Source organism: Spodoptera frugiperda, chromosome 3 (genome assembly GCF_023101765.2).
Source record: "Spodoptera frugiperda isolate SF20-4 chromosome 3, AGI-APGP_CSIRO_Sfru_2.0, whole genome shotgun sequence".
In the NCBI taxonomy this organism is placed as follows: Eukaryota; Metazoa; Arthropoda; class Insecta; order Lepidoptera; family Noctuidae; genus Spodoptera; species Spodoptera frugiperda.
In genome coordinates, this window is record NC_064214.1 from 5,638,300 (window position 1) to 5,653,601 (window position 15,302).

General features: G+C 38.1%; 2 protein-coding genes across 2 annotated transcripts; both read left to right on the forward strand.

Moving 5' to 3' along the window:
• Positions 1 to 835: 835 nt before the first annotated feature.
• Positions 836 to 8,612, forward strand: LOC118274164 (sorbitol dehydrogenase). Its single transcript, XM_035591584.2, has 8 exons — positions 836 to 978; positions 1,725 to 1,758; positions 3,173 to 3,306; positions 5,716 to 5,906; positions 6,171 to 6,355; positions 6,694 to 6,872; positions 7,210 to 7,331; positions 7,769 to 8,612. Exons 1-8 carry the CDS (start codon positions 925 to 927, stop codon positions 7,950 to 7,952), a joined length of 1,083 nt encoding a protein of 360 aa, XP_035447477.1. The 5' UTR covers positions 836 to 924; the 3' UTR covers positions 7,953 to 8,612.
• A 1,705-nt stretch (positions 8,613 to 10,317) lies between these two features.
• On the forward strand, positions 10,318 to 15,040 carry LOC118274356 (sorbitol dehydrogenase-like). Its single transcript, XM_035591825.2, has 8 exons — positions 10,318 to 10,483; positions 11,843 to 11,876; positions 12,040 to 12,173; positions 12,618 to 12,808; positions 13,153 to 13,337; positions 13,734 to 13,912; positions 14,353 to 14,474; positions 14,860 to 15,040. Exons 1-8 carry the CDS (start codon positions 10,433 to 10,435, stop codon positions 15,023 to 15,025), a joined length of 1,062 nt encoding a protein of 353 aa, XP_035447718.2. The 5' UTR covers positions 10,318 to 10,432; the 3' UTR covers positions 15,026 to 15,040.
• Positions 15,041 to 15,302: the final 262 nt, after the last annotated feature.

Genomic DNA, 15,302 nt, shown 5'->3' on the forward strand with positions numbered 1-15,302 from the left:
TAGGGTTTTGGGTAAAAAATTGCGTTTCGTTTCGTTTAGATGATTAATTTCTAATGATATTTTAATGAGATCGTCGTGATTCTGCTCTAGATATAGGTACTTAGGATCTATATAATTGCGCTAAAGTACATTTTTATACATATTTAGATATGTATAATGTATGTAACGAGCTGACTATGGTACCTCTACAATTGAGTATGTAAACAATAAAATAAAAAATGTAATGAAATAAAAGTAAAATGGTGTTTTAGATAAATTACACTTTGTAATGTGTGTCTCAGTAAATATGTGTCTTATTTAATACTTTTGTAGATGATAAAGTTTATTATGCTGTCGATAAATAGTGAAGATAATTCTCCATGTAGGTAATTAACATTTATATGTATGAGTAAATACCACTATACATGGTATATTTTTGTATGGAGGAGGGTAAGTTAACAACCGAGGAAGAATTTTGTTTCCCGCCCTCTCGTACCCACGTGTGAGGCGGGACACCGGGATGGGTTAACCTAAATTAAATTGAGCTAATAAGGTCTATCACCAGAAAGTGTTGAAAAAGCAATTTGTTTAAAAATATATAAATATTTTAGTAAAATTATCATTAAATACATATTTAATACAGCCGTTACAAGACATGGTGTATGTTTTATTTGTCGAAGTTCCAATATGTACTTCCAATTAGGGTACCTACCTAATCAAATTAGTATAACTATCAAAGTATGAGCACAATATTTTACAATTTACATATCTAATATAACACGTTTACGTTACGTTTACACACAAACAGACACACCTCCCGCTCCCACACATATACAGACACATAGACCGCGGACTAGTTCATTCATTCTTTCATTCATCAACAAACACACAGTTGACAGTTCACGGCAGTTGTACTTTAGACGCCGAACGAGTTGCACGTGTAAAATGGCCCAAGATAATTTAACCGCACTTCTCAAGAAGCCCAAGGATTTGCAGCTGGTAAGTTTATAAAACTTATTATGCTATTATTAATATGATAACTAAATAAATAAAATATTTTATGCTATAGGAATGAAAGTGTTATTGTTACAAGTAAATCGATTTAATTAGAAACTTTGACGTCGTTTTAAACTGTTGTTACGAGTAAGTGTGCGGTCAAGTTACGTGCAAAAGTGTATAATAATTCTGACGGTTTAATCCAGTAGATACCCATGTTGAGGCCGGGATCGATATTTCTGCCAAGAACTTTAATCTTCTGCAAAATAATAACTACTTATCTTAATAATATTATAACTGGATTTATTATTTAAGATAACTTGGAAACTTGGTATTTGCTTGATCTTATCTATCTTAGGTAATCTAGCTCCAAGAATTGTGATTTGAAGCTCTAAAATAATTATTAGAACATTTTGTAATAGGTACCTAGATCTTTTATCCCCACGACAACTTTGTCACAAAATAACGATTATTATTGGTCTACTTACGTCGTTGTTATTAACTTTTATTTATTTGTTTACTGTTACGTCACGTCTCGCCACTGTTAAGTCAGCTGACGTTCTCGTTCTAGGTGGGTAGAGAAGAGTTAAGAGTGAACCATGAAACCAATCAACCAATCATGAGATTACATCTTAAACGAAAACATTTTTAAGCATCTATGTGTTTGGTACCTACCTAATTTGAACAATTAAATAATTGACCTACGTACGATACATTATAATTATACTTAAAAAAAATCTTATTTTCAGGTACAAACACCAATACCAGAAATAGCCGACGATGGTAAGGGTTTTTTTTTATTATAAATTAAGGGTATAATATTTATAGATACTGATGTTTGTGCGTTTGACGTTGGTAATTAAGTATGCATGCACTATCTATTTACCTACAGTATATATGCGTAAATAAATATTAATCTACAACCCTTATAACTATAATAGGTGAAAATTGTTAGTTCTTATTTATTTATCGACGTCGTAAGAACTTTAAAAGATCGGCATAACATCGGTTAAATAGGTGTAAGAAGAATTGATAATCAAACTGATCAACAATTATATTATCATTAATACGCAAAAGAAATAGCTGATCCAATTTTCAGGAATTTCTTTGCAGCATTAGACAGATAAACACTGTTTACAATTTTGATAGATAGATTTATCGTATATTAAATGATAATTACAAATTCTGGTGGGTGGACGCAAACTTGCCCTATATTTTTCGTGAATGGATTCGTGATGGATAGGTAAATCGTGGTTTAACTGCCTCTAGTTGTGCTTTTATCCGAAGCTACTTGGGGTCGCCACGATACGTTTACTTTTCCATTCAACCCTTTAAGATGTCATTTTATGACACACTTTTGAGGATCAAGGAATAATCGTCTTCTTGCTTTCCATCTTAGAGAACTGTCCTCTTCCTCGACCACTACATGAATAGGTCATAAAAACATTTTTAATGACAATTTGATGAGGATATATGGAGTGCATCTGTCATGATAAGTAGCCTTTATTAATGTTTGCATAGAAATTACGTACAGCCCTATGCGTAGGTGCAACGAGTCGATACATATCGATAAAATTGTTGACGCATCACTATCACTGAGTAAATATTTGACCACTTATAATTTACATGTTTTTAATCGATAAACCACTTCAATATCCAGTTTTTTTACCAAACACTTGACTTGTATTTAATTTCCGCATGTCCCAGCGTGTTATGCAAGATTATTTTTTATTTTCCTGAAACTAAAACGCGTAGCAGTAACAAGTAATAGTATCTACATGCCTATCAACAACATGTAAATGAAGTTCCTTAATTAATTTTCCCTAAGCATTTTTGTAATGTAAAATGTGGTCTTACTGAATTTCTTTTGTCTGAAACTCATTCGTTTCAGACGTTGAGTGTATATTTGATTAAAGCTCTATATGTATATGGTACCTAATTAACTACGCCACAATTGCAATCGATCGACATTCTGACAGACTATACCTATTTGTGTTAATCTATGTTACAAGTCTGTTATTAAATTACCATCCAGAGACGGCAGATTAAGTTCTCGTAGGACAGATAAGACAAAATCATGCAACGTCACGCCTTTTATCCCCGAAGGGGTAGGCAGAGGTGCAAATTACGGTATGTAATGGCACTATACAAAATAAGACCAAATGTAAGACGAAAACAATATTGTTTCTATCCACAGAGGTACTACTCCGCATGGACTGCGTGGGTATCTGCGGGTCTGACGTGCACTACTGGCAGAGTGGCGCGTGTGGACACTTCGTGCTCAAAGAACCCATGATTATGGGACACGAGGCTTCTGGAGTCGTCGCCAAGGTACGCCAACGTCCAAATCCATTAATCATTTGGTGAAAAACACCAATAGCCCCCCCCCCATAAAATATGGGTTTGAGGACTATTTGGTCATTGAGAATTTTTAGAGGATACTGATGTCCATAGGTCAGGTGAGGATACAGGTTTTTGGTATAGGCAAATACTAGAATCCATTATGTCCCTAATATTTACTTTCATGTTTTGTGACCACAGACCAAAGATTGCTTTGGTTAGTTGAGTAATTTTACTAAGAATATTTTAAACTTCTTTTAACTATTGTATCCAGGCGAATCGTCGGGCATCAACAAATGCCTCAATAAAAGACGTCCTTTAGCTATTATCATGTCGGCTAGCGGGTCAAACGATTGTATATTTAATCATAATGTCTCGGACGGAATGCGCATTGACGTAGACGCTGGCGCGTCGCACTACGATCAATTTGTGTAAAGTGCATTCACACTCGCTGTGCAAAAATAGGACATATTATGGGTCATTATTCCATAGAAAAAATATGGGGCATATTATACGACACACGCCATAATTTAGATTTTTTTTAACAAGTTCAATTTGTACAATTTTTATTGTTATCGCCATATCCAACGTAATTTTAATCTGCAAACATTGGGTGCCACAAACGTGGCCCCAGACGTTGTCAAGGTCACCCGCTTTACTCGCACCATCCTGTTTCTGTTTGGTATTTAAAGTAGTTAGATAGGTTCCTATATTAGGCGTAGTTGGAAATTGCTTGGAGGTGTTGTCGCCGACGTAGTTATACAGACACACCCACAAACACACACGTGTGTGCTGTGCTATTTATAATTATTTTGCCGACGCGACGGCGAATGGCGACAATGACCGTGAACCTCTTTCGTACGGTAATTTTACTTTCAAAGTAATGGAATGGCCGGCAAGACGTTTTATCAATTATGGAGACTTCTAATTCTAGCTGATTAAAGTAATAGATATTATTAATGCGTTTATAAGTACCTATGTTATGATAAAATGCTATCTAAAAAGTTTGGTCACTTCCATTCTGACGTCAAAGCTACAATAATCGGATCTTATTTTCATTACCAATAATAATTATGCAATAATGTTATCGGTCGGTAAACGATAAATAGTTTAGGTTCGGTCTCATTGCGACGTCAAAACTTTTTTAAATATGGACAACGATACAGACAGAACAATGTTAAAATATTAATATTTGGTTAACACTGCTTCAATCTTGAACAATGTTTAGCGTTTAACATGTTTTATATTAAAATACAGACACCTGCACTATTAGGGGAACACAAAAAAGGACTTTTTTTGGAACTCGTAAGTGATTTGTCAAGTGGTAGTTCCCCTAATTTTGCCAATGTCGTGTACGTGCCCTTGCGCCTTGTCATATAATTAGTCATAGTTTTATAGTCAATAATACTTATTATAAATATATTTCATGCTACACTAACCAATAACCACTTACCTAGTAATATTTCTACACAAAGTACTTAATGACACCTATTTACAATATGCATTTATTAAGCGGGTGTCCATGGGCGGCGCTGATCGCTTACCATCAGGTGACTCGTTTGCTCGTTTGCCACCTATGCCATAAAAAACATGTTGGGACTGGGACTTATTTCCATGACACAATTTAATCCGATAGTTATACCTGCATACCAAATAAATTTTCTGTATATGAAGATAACGTGCCTCTCCTTTATTTAGATATAGCAAAGTATTAGGTACATGCATGGTTATACCCATAATATAATAATTATAAGCTTGTTACCGTGACTTTAGTGCGATAACTATCTTTATGGCGTAGGTTAATGAATTAATGACTTAAGTGATAGCAAATAAATAGCGCACGATGTGAGTAAACATTATCCCACTAGATAACAACGATAGTACGCAGCTAGTAGGCATTTAGCATAAATAGGGTTATGTAACGTCTTAATAAAAGTTGTTTTTAATAGATAACCCTCGGGTCTATTCAAACATAACAACTCTAAAGGTAAGCGTCCAAAGGCCCGCATCGCACGCATCGTACGCATTTCGTATGAATGCATGTAGGCATTGCCGATTATGCGGTCCATACAGTGCGGATCAGTGGACGCAGTTGTATGACTTTCTGTACAGGGCAAACTAAAATCCGGTGCGTGCGATGCGGGCCTGTGGATGCTTACCTTAAGTTGTATTTCCAAAGTTTTCAATGGTCAAAAATCAGCGTTCTATTTATTTAGGTCACTAAATGTGGTTCTTCTTACCAGTATGTATCTTACGATTCCAGTATCTTCGAAAGAAAGTAGCCTAGCTCAAACTAAGTAGTTTTGGAGAGCAATAAAACTGCTAAATAAAGGCCTCACGTTTAATCCTCCATGTCCCAATCCACCACCTGCGTCTAATCCTTGACTCTTCCACCTACAGCTTGGTGCTAAAGTAAAGAACCTGAAGGTGGGTGACCGCGTGGCCATCGAGCCTGGCGTGCCCTGTCGCTACTGTGAGTTCTGCAAGACTGGCCGCTACCACCTCTGTCCGGACATGGTGTTCTGCGCCACTCCACCCGTCCACGGCAACCTCGCCAGATACTACAAGCATGCTGCCGACTTCTGCTACAAGTTTGTACCTTTATTAGTTTTTTAATATTTCTCCAAATGTCCTTCAGTCGTATTGAGAAGGAAAATATTGCGGACTCTGAACAAAAATAATTTTGCTAGCCATTTTCTAAGAGGAAAATCATTATCCTTAACAAACCAACGCGCCAACGCAGGACATACATAAACATGAATGAAATCTCATAAACTAGACAAAACAATAATTTTCTTTTTCTCCCTAAACGAAACAAAACAATAATTAGTATCTAATCTTCTTTTCCTCCCTAGATTGCCAGACCACGTAACCATGGAAGAGGGAGCTCTTCTAGAACCACTGTCAGTTGGCATCCACGCGTGTAGACGTGCAGGCCTGACCGGGGGTCACAATGTACTGGTGCTGGGCGCCGGACCCATCGGTCTCGTCACCATGCTCTCTGCTAAAGCCATGGGCGCTAGCAAAGTTCTCATCACAGGTACGTTTGAACTGTCCTTAAATATCTCCATGTTTAATGAATTTAGTTCCCTGTGGTTATGGAAACAAAGTTCCATTTTATTTGACTAGACCTACAACTTTGTTGTCTGCACAACTAAATCCTATGGCTATAAGAATAGAGTCTCATTTTGTTGGATGAGGCCTATGCTTTTCATTAATAGTTTCCGATTTTGATGGCTTCAGTTTTTGGAAAAATGAACCTTGCAATGATATAGAGAGAGTCCATTTCATTTGATCAAGTCCTGCAAGAAACTGCACCTTCTAGAAGAAACTTGAACATCGAATCTTAATGTAACTTCATTATTAACCTGTTTACAGACGTGCTGCAGTCTCGACTGGACTTCGCGAAGAAGTTGGGAGCCGACGCGACGATCCTGTCGACCAAGGACATCAGTGAGGCTGACATGGTGAAGAAGATCCACGAGCTGCTGGGCGACCAGCCTGACGTCTCCTTCGACGCCAGTGGAGCCCAGGCCACCGTCAGGATGGCTATGCTGGTAAGATACTCCTATTCTTTAATTCAAAGCAATTAATGTCGTTTCTGCAGATTACGAAATTCCCCTCTCTACCTAATGGTTTTTTTTTTAATTAATACTGGTGAAAAATATGTCAATAAAAATATTTTTTCAAATCAATTTATACTTTACGATGAATAAATTATACCGTATACCCCTATTATTAAGCTATTTACATTTAATATTTTAGATTTTAAACCCTATATTTTTGCAATAAAGTTGAGAATCTATTATAATAAAATTGTGAACGACAAGATGGATTGAACGTAAAAATATGTGACAACTGCTTCTTAATTTTATAACGTGTCGTTTGTTTCAGGCGACGAAGTCAGGTGGCGTGGCAGTGCTGGTGGGCATGGGTGCGCCGGAGCAGACCGTGCCACTGGCCGGAGCACTCGCGCGCGAGGTCGATATACGAGGCATCTTCCGATATGTTAACGAGTGAGTACTTCCATCCTAATCAAACGCCGATGATATTAACATAGCATCAGTTTTAATTTCTGAAGAGATAAGGTTTACAAGTTATGTGTCCAAGAATTTTGAATACGATAGAAAAATACTACCAGCCAGTTTGGCTAATAGTGGCTAGATTGATATATGAGTTCATCGTCATGTTGACTATTCTTTAAATCGATTTCTTTAATTTGCACTTTTTCAAATGATCTTTCTGCCGCACTCAGAGTCGTTTAATGATTACTTCAACTTTCCTTTAGTAAAAATCTTGTTCCGCAAACAATTGTTAAGGACTACCGTGAAGTGACTCTGGGTACGGCAATTAGAACTCTTCGAGAAAGCATTCAAAGCCCTTGTCCTTGTCTATCAAACGTAACTTCATATTGAATTTTCTCTACTTTAACCTATGAATTCTCTATCCCCAGGTACCCAATTGCGCTGAACATGGTAGCCAGCGGTAAGATCAACGTGAAGCCGCTAGTCACCCACCACTTCAGCCTGGAAGAGACTCTAGAGGCATACGAGGTGGCGCGACAGGGAGCCGGGATCAAAGTCATGATTCATGTCCAGCCCAGGGACACCAACAACCCAAAGCAGTTCCAACCTTAACTCCTGTACAGTACAGAAGAAAATTGTTTGTCAAGTCTACTTCAAACTGTCACTTGCTTGTCATTTTGTAATAGATATTCGATCTTATTGCTGGCACCAACATCCCAAAGCATTTCCAACCTTAACTCCTGTACAGTACAGAAGAAAATTGTTTGTCAAGTCTACTTCAAACTGTTACTTGCTTCACATTTTGTAATAGATATTCGATCTTATTGTTGGTACCAACAACCCAAAGCATTTCCAACCTTAACTCTTACTCAGTACAGATGAAAATTGTTTGTCAAGTCTACTTCAAACTGTCAGTTGCTTGTCATTTTGTAATAAATATTCGATCTTATTGCTGCCACCAACATTCCAAGGCATTTCCAACCTTAACTTCTATACAGTACAGAAGAAAATTGTTTGTCAAGTGTACTTCGAACTGTCATTTGCTTGTAATAGTAATAAATATTCGATCTTATTGCTAGTTTTCTTTGTAACAAAATATCCGAATTTACGCAATAATGCATTTTATTGTAAAGACATAAAATTTAATTTTAAGTACAAACTTTGTTGTTTAGTATAAGTTGTTAATTGTTAAAATCAAAATCAATATTGAAATGAAATTTAATTTGTGAAAATATTTTTGTATTTATAAATAAATATTAATATTTTCCATAATTTATTTGTTTTTTTTTAAACCTGGTATAAATTAGAGATCTGAGACATGAGTTCATAGGGACGTCATTGCCTGAAAAAATTAATCAGTCTGATCTAATAATGTTTTTTTTTTATTAATATGACGTCCGTTCGTTATCTGACCATCACATAGTTCAAATGCCAAGAAAACAAATTATACGCGATTAATTCGGTTCAGTGATCCATTGATCGCGAAAGCAGATAAAATATTAATTAACGTTTTCGTAAATTACTTAGTTCCAGTGCCGGATTTAGGGATCTGGGGCGTGATAGGGCGATGGCCCAGGGCGACAAATTCTGGGGGGCGCCAAAAACATTAAAAACTACTACTAACACTTGATATTGCTTCCCTCAAGTGGGCGCCACAATATTTTCGCCCGGGGTGTCAGTGGCCCTTACGCCGGCACTGCTTAGTTCACAAGTGTTTGAAAGAAGATCCAGAAGCAGGCAGGGTGCAAAGTCAAAGTCCAAGCATTTCTTTCAATTATTAATCCTTAATTAGGCATTTTTGAAACATCAAATTGAATTGTCCGTCATTCAGTGAAGCTAGGTGCAAACCGACCTACACAACTCAGACAAGATCTAGACGCAAGATAAGGTTTTTTAAAACTGAGTAATGAGAAGTTGGTCTTTTAATGGATTCTGTCAATTGGGGAAATTGTGTTGCGCCTCGCAGTGTGTCTGCATTGTCTATATGAAGATCACTGATCTGTGAATTGACTTGTAGAATTGAAAATATCTGCCAACGCATCCACCACAGCGTTTTATTGAGCACACATGACACATTGAGTCAAAAAACTCGTGGTTGGTACTCAACAAACAAACTAGAATGATAAGAATATTGACATTAATTGTGAAATTGTACAAATTATTTAATTTCCAGTCTCGTGATTTGAATAACTATTAGACAGATCATTTGTGTAAATAACAGTTTACATAAGTATTAGAAAAAAGCCTGTAAAGATTCGTTGGAAATCAATATGTCTACCTTCTGCCTAGTTCCTATAAGGTAGAATGATAGAGATGAAAATCTATAGATTAAGTGAATAATGCAAATCCTCATCTCACTGCTAATCTTTTATCTAGTCAACAAGAAAACTATACCTGGTTAGAGAATTTTTTTTTCCATATCGGTAGTCGCAAGAAGCTGATATGCTGACTGTTTTCATACACTTAGCTATCTTTTCAAAAAAGGTCGTTTCTTTTCAGTCTGCTGGGCAATGAAGGCTTCAGGAGTTCGGAAAGTCGACCTGTATATATGTCATTAAACCTCTATACTTCGAAATGAGTTGAGACATTCGAGTATCTCACTATTTCTTTAGAGAATATAGGGTATAATCACAGACTGAAAGTTCCAGGTCGGTACTGAACATTTGATACTTTGTTTTTTGTTCTGGCTTTGTTTAAAAAATAATATTTTGACAATTAAACATTTGTCAAAAGTACAAGCCTCGTGTCTTTAACAGATCGGTTATCTGTGGAGTATAATATGTAGATCATAGAAAGATTTCTAAAAGAACGTTTCTAGGTCTTCGTAGTAACAAAAGCATTTAGTGTTTGATAGTGATTAAGTGATATAAAAATATCTGCCTATAGGCATTCAGAAACAAAGAATTGGAATAATAAACTAGACCTTTCCGCCTCGTGTTATCACGTTTACATATCTTTTTGTATGTTTACATTGAGAGACGGAATTCAGGAGGGAACGACATTAATTCACTACTGAATAAACTAGTAGACCGAGAGAGCGTCTCCCGCACCGCTGTCATACATACTTATATACTCTGCAGATACTTGGAACCATGGCTGACAATATTGCTGCAGTACTACACGGGCCCTATGATATTAGAATTGTAAGTTTTATTTATTTATGTTTTATAATTCTTTGGTAGACAAGGTGCTTTTTAAAAGAAGCTTTTATTTGTTTTTTCTTATTTTATTGTGAGTAGTCGTCGGCAAATCTTCATATCCCATCTTACTCGCACCGCTATACATAGCTTAGTATCAGTAGAAACGGTCACATAATTTCACATGAACTCCTCGCAGTAGGTATAGCTGCATAACACATCTCTAGTGGAAAGGTCTCAAGCAAAAAGTCTCTTATTTATTGTTTATCAGTTTAAATTTTTAACTTGTTATTTGGTATGCGTTTTTGCAGTCTGGATTCTGGTATTATTTGAATTTATTTAACGTTAAAATTGGCTGCACTTCACACATCTCTACTTTCTGTTAAAAACCGCTATTTAGGTACAAAGAAAGTTCAGTAGTCCACTCACTGAACCATTCGAAGTGAGCTGGATCGCAATCTCGGCCGTCATTTGTCGAGCATATTCTTACAACCAATGAAAAGGCGGACCGCGATCGTAATCGCTTCGATCTTAGAATTGAAAGTTAGAAAATAACTTAGCGGGTCAATTTGGATTTGGAAAAATCGATAACCGAAATGAGTATCTTAGAGTTGAACTCAGTTGAGTTGAACTATTTACGACCCTCTATGAAAATACTTTTTGGCCAAAACTACTAGACGGATTGTTACGAGACTTTCATCAATAGTTAGTGATTTCTGAGGCTGAACTATGTACATAACTTATTATGCGAGTGAAGCCGCGAGCTGAAAACTAGTGGTAAATAAATATCTAATTTATTTAACAACCAAAGTATTATGAACCTAATGTTTATCACTCAAACGTAGATATGCTAACCTCTAAGATAATAAATATGAACTATACACAATACTGTGTTTACAGTTACAATGTTAACAAACAGTAGTTTTAATTGTTTTATTACTTCATTGTTTTCCTTTATTTAGTTTGTAGAAAACAATTAGAATGAGGAGAGGAGCCCGTGTCAGGGCTAGGGAGCAAAGAAAAATTTATCTACGAAAGGAAATATTAGGATAAGGTGTGGAAGAACATTAAAATAATAGTCACAATCATCAGCTTATGGAGGTCTACTGGTGGACATACAATATAGCCCCATTTTTAACCTTAGTTTGCTTTACGTTGAAGGAAAATGAAACGAGAGCGCGCTTCGGCCGGTACGGATTAACAAACAAACCAAAGCGCAGGACGCGCTCTCATTTCGATCTCGTTAAACGTAAAACAAACTCCTACTAAGCCCCCTTTTCCGCCTTCCAACACACCCTTTACGCCTTCAACTATAAATCGAAAATAATGACATTAAAATTTAATGACGACTGTCCATTGTTTCAGGAAAATATTCCGATGCCTGAAATCAACGATGATGGTGAGTGGCGTGTCATGTTTTGCGACAAATTCCTTATGCTTGCGCTTATTAACAACTTTCAATAGTAGTTCTACAGACTCCCAGATTGGTTGGTTGGAAATTACAAATCGATAAAGAATACCTTGTAGGTAGAGAAGTTGTAACACATTGTCATTTCTTGCAGAGGTATTGATCAATGTGGATTGCGTGGGCATTTGTGGGTCTGATGTGAAGCTCTACACCACGGGAGCCTGTGGCATGGAGATCATTTCTGAACCGGTTGTCATCGGCCATGAAGGTGCTGGAGTTGTTGTCAAAGTAAGTCATCCTATTACCCGGTAACATTGGACTTATACTCCAGCCATTTATTCAAACATATTTGGTACGTATTAGTCGCTATGTTTGCGCAATCAGTTACCAGTAGTGCAGCAACACATTGCAGAAAATATTGCCCGTTTACAAGGTCTTTTTCATGACTCCTCTCTCCATAGATGAACCGTGAGTGAGTTTCAGACTGTTACTGATTAAAAACCACTCTGTTCCACTCCTGCCCCAAGCTTATTTTTTAAGGGGTATAATCCAATGACTTCTCCTGCCTTGGGCGAAGCGAGAGGGAGTGTCAGACTCTTACTGACTAAAAACCACCCCGTTCCTACCTGCTTTTCGAGCAGGAGCCCCCGTCAACCCGCTAGGTAGTCCGCAGCTCCGGTTCTGCTCCAAGCTTACGTCCGTGGAAATGTATAACGCAGTTCTATTTTTTAGACAGGCTCGAAGGTGTCATCGCTAGCGGTGGGTGACCGCGTAGCCATCGAGCCGACGCAGCCGTGCCGCGCGTGCGACTACTGCAAGGTGGGGCGCTACAACCTGTGCGTGGCGCCGCGCTACTGCTCCACCGTCGGCGCCTCCGGCAACCTCTGCCGGTACTACAAGCACGTCGCCGACTTCTGTCACAAGTACGTTCTATTTTCATTACAATTATGTGTTCTGAAGTAGAGATCAGGACCATAAACAACGATGTCCAGTTCAGTGGAGTAATGATATCCTCAAAGATGGTAAGTTACGATGAGCCGAAGTTATCATAGCGGTGTAATTTGAGCTCCAGTGGGATATTAGAAGCTCACTTGTTAGTTTATACCACATTCATTCAGTGTTGCAGCCTTTGTGAGGATTACGACGAGTATTAACCAAACCCGGAGTCGTACCTACTCGGTTTAATCATCTTACTTTAAATATTGATCATGTCACAATTCCATAGATTTGATCACGAGAAATACTAAAACAAAGCTCTTTTCCCAAGGATGCCAGACAACCTGAGCATGGAGGAAGGCGCGGCAGTGCAGCCACTCGCCATAGCAATGCACGCGTGCAACCGCGCGGGCATACGACTCGGACAGCGGCTACTGATCCTCGGCGGCGGACCTATTGGCATACTCTGTGCCATGACCGCGCGGGCCATGGGCGCTAGCACCATTCTCATCACTGGTATGCATTAACTTGGAAAGATTAACGTACTTAACATTTATCTATTAGGGTGAACAAACTACACAGGTAGTTGGTTTCGGCACTCACCCATATTTAGTTTCTTTTTGAGGGGAGAAAACCATCCAATGGCTTCTTCTGCCTTGGGCGAGGCGAGAGTGTCAGAGTCAGACACTTACTGACTAAAAACCTCCCATTTCTTACTCCTGCTTTTCAAGCCGGATCCCCGGTAACCCGCTAGGTAAATTATGGTACAAGAACTGCTACTTCCATTATTTTACTAAAATCTGATAAATCAGAAGTAGGAAATATGTAAAGTAACGATTACAATGAGATTATACAAATTTTAAGTCAGTAACGAGACGCAGACTCCCTCAAACAACAACCTCTCGTTTTCAGACGTGGTTCAATCTCGCCTGGACACAGCCCGCGAGTTGGGTGCAGACTACACTCTGCTGGTGAAGCGCGACTACAGTGACCAGGAGGTGGTGGACGGGGTGGTGGCACAGCTGGGCTGCCAGCCTGACGTCACTATCGACGCCTGTGGGTACGCCTCCGCGCAGAGAGTCGCTATGATGGTAACGTGTTTTACTGAAATTATATTCTGCTGTTGCTGGCGATGGGTGTACTTTTTTTATGGAACACATTTTTTATGTAAACGAGCTGACATATTTTTTATTTTTTATTTTGAAAAATATTTTTTTTGTCAGGCCATGTCAAACATTTTGTACACACAATTTAGTCGATTGCATGATTTTCCGACGCGTGTTACCAAAGTTTTTTTAACTAGTTATTGGAGATGATTTAATTTAAGTGTTTAAGTTTAATTAAAGCGACATGGCCACTACTAGTAAGACCATTAAATACAGCACTGTTACAAGTGCCATGACCACGTGATGAACTGGAGCTTTTTATACTAAAATATCGGAAACTCACAAAAACTTATAAACATGGTAAATATCCCGTTTTAAGTTCTAATGATATTGCTAATTAGTTTGAAAATATCTTTTCCTACTAGGTAACGAAGACAGGAGGCGTGATACTAGTGGTGGGCATCGCAGACAACAAGGTAGAGGTGCCGCTGTCGCAAGCTTTACTGCGGGAGGTCGACGTGCGAGGCTCATTCAGGATTGTTAACACGTAAGTTGCAACTAGTATTTTTATATTACATTTTTTCCAACTAAATCATAAAAGGGTTCTTTTGAAACGTAAACAAATAAAGAAATAAATAATAATCTGTCAGTCTGTCCGACAGTAAAGCTAGGTGCACGTTGAAGAGTTTGTTTGTTTCTACTAATGTCAGGAATTACTGATCAAAATTGAAAAATTATATGGGATAGAATCATTGAGGCTAAATGTTGTAGGCTAATATAACACTAGCCAACGACCGATAAAGGTCCAATACAAGCGAGCGAGCAAGCGAACGGCAATAAAAAATAATGACAAAAGATATGAAATGGACGTATTTTATGATCCTCTATTTTAAAATTGGTTTAAAATAAAAATAAATTCCTGTTATATCCAGATACCCGCCAGCGATCGCAGCAGTGTCGTCAGGTGCCATAGACCTGAAGAAGTTCATCACCCACCACTACCCGCTGCAGAGCACCAAGGAAGCGCTCGATCTCGCCAAGTCAGGGAACGCCATGAAGATTATTATACATGTACAACAGTCATCGTCTTTTATTTGATGACGTCTTTTACTGACTAATGGTAGATATCCCACCCACTCGCACGAAGCGCTTCGCTTCAAGCTTCCTCGTGCGAACTGCTAGGGAGTGGAACTCCTTGCCGGAGTCTGTGTTTCCTCATAGACATAGGCGTAGCCAGGTTTTAGTATCGGGAGGGGTTCAAGAAAGTAAAACGAACAAAACTTCATTCATGAGAAAAAAAAACAATCTTAACCTTTCGGGGTGGGGGGGGTGTTTGAAACCCCGCAACCCCCCCTCTGGCTACGCCTATGCTCAT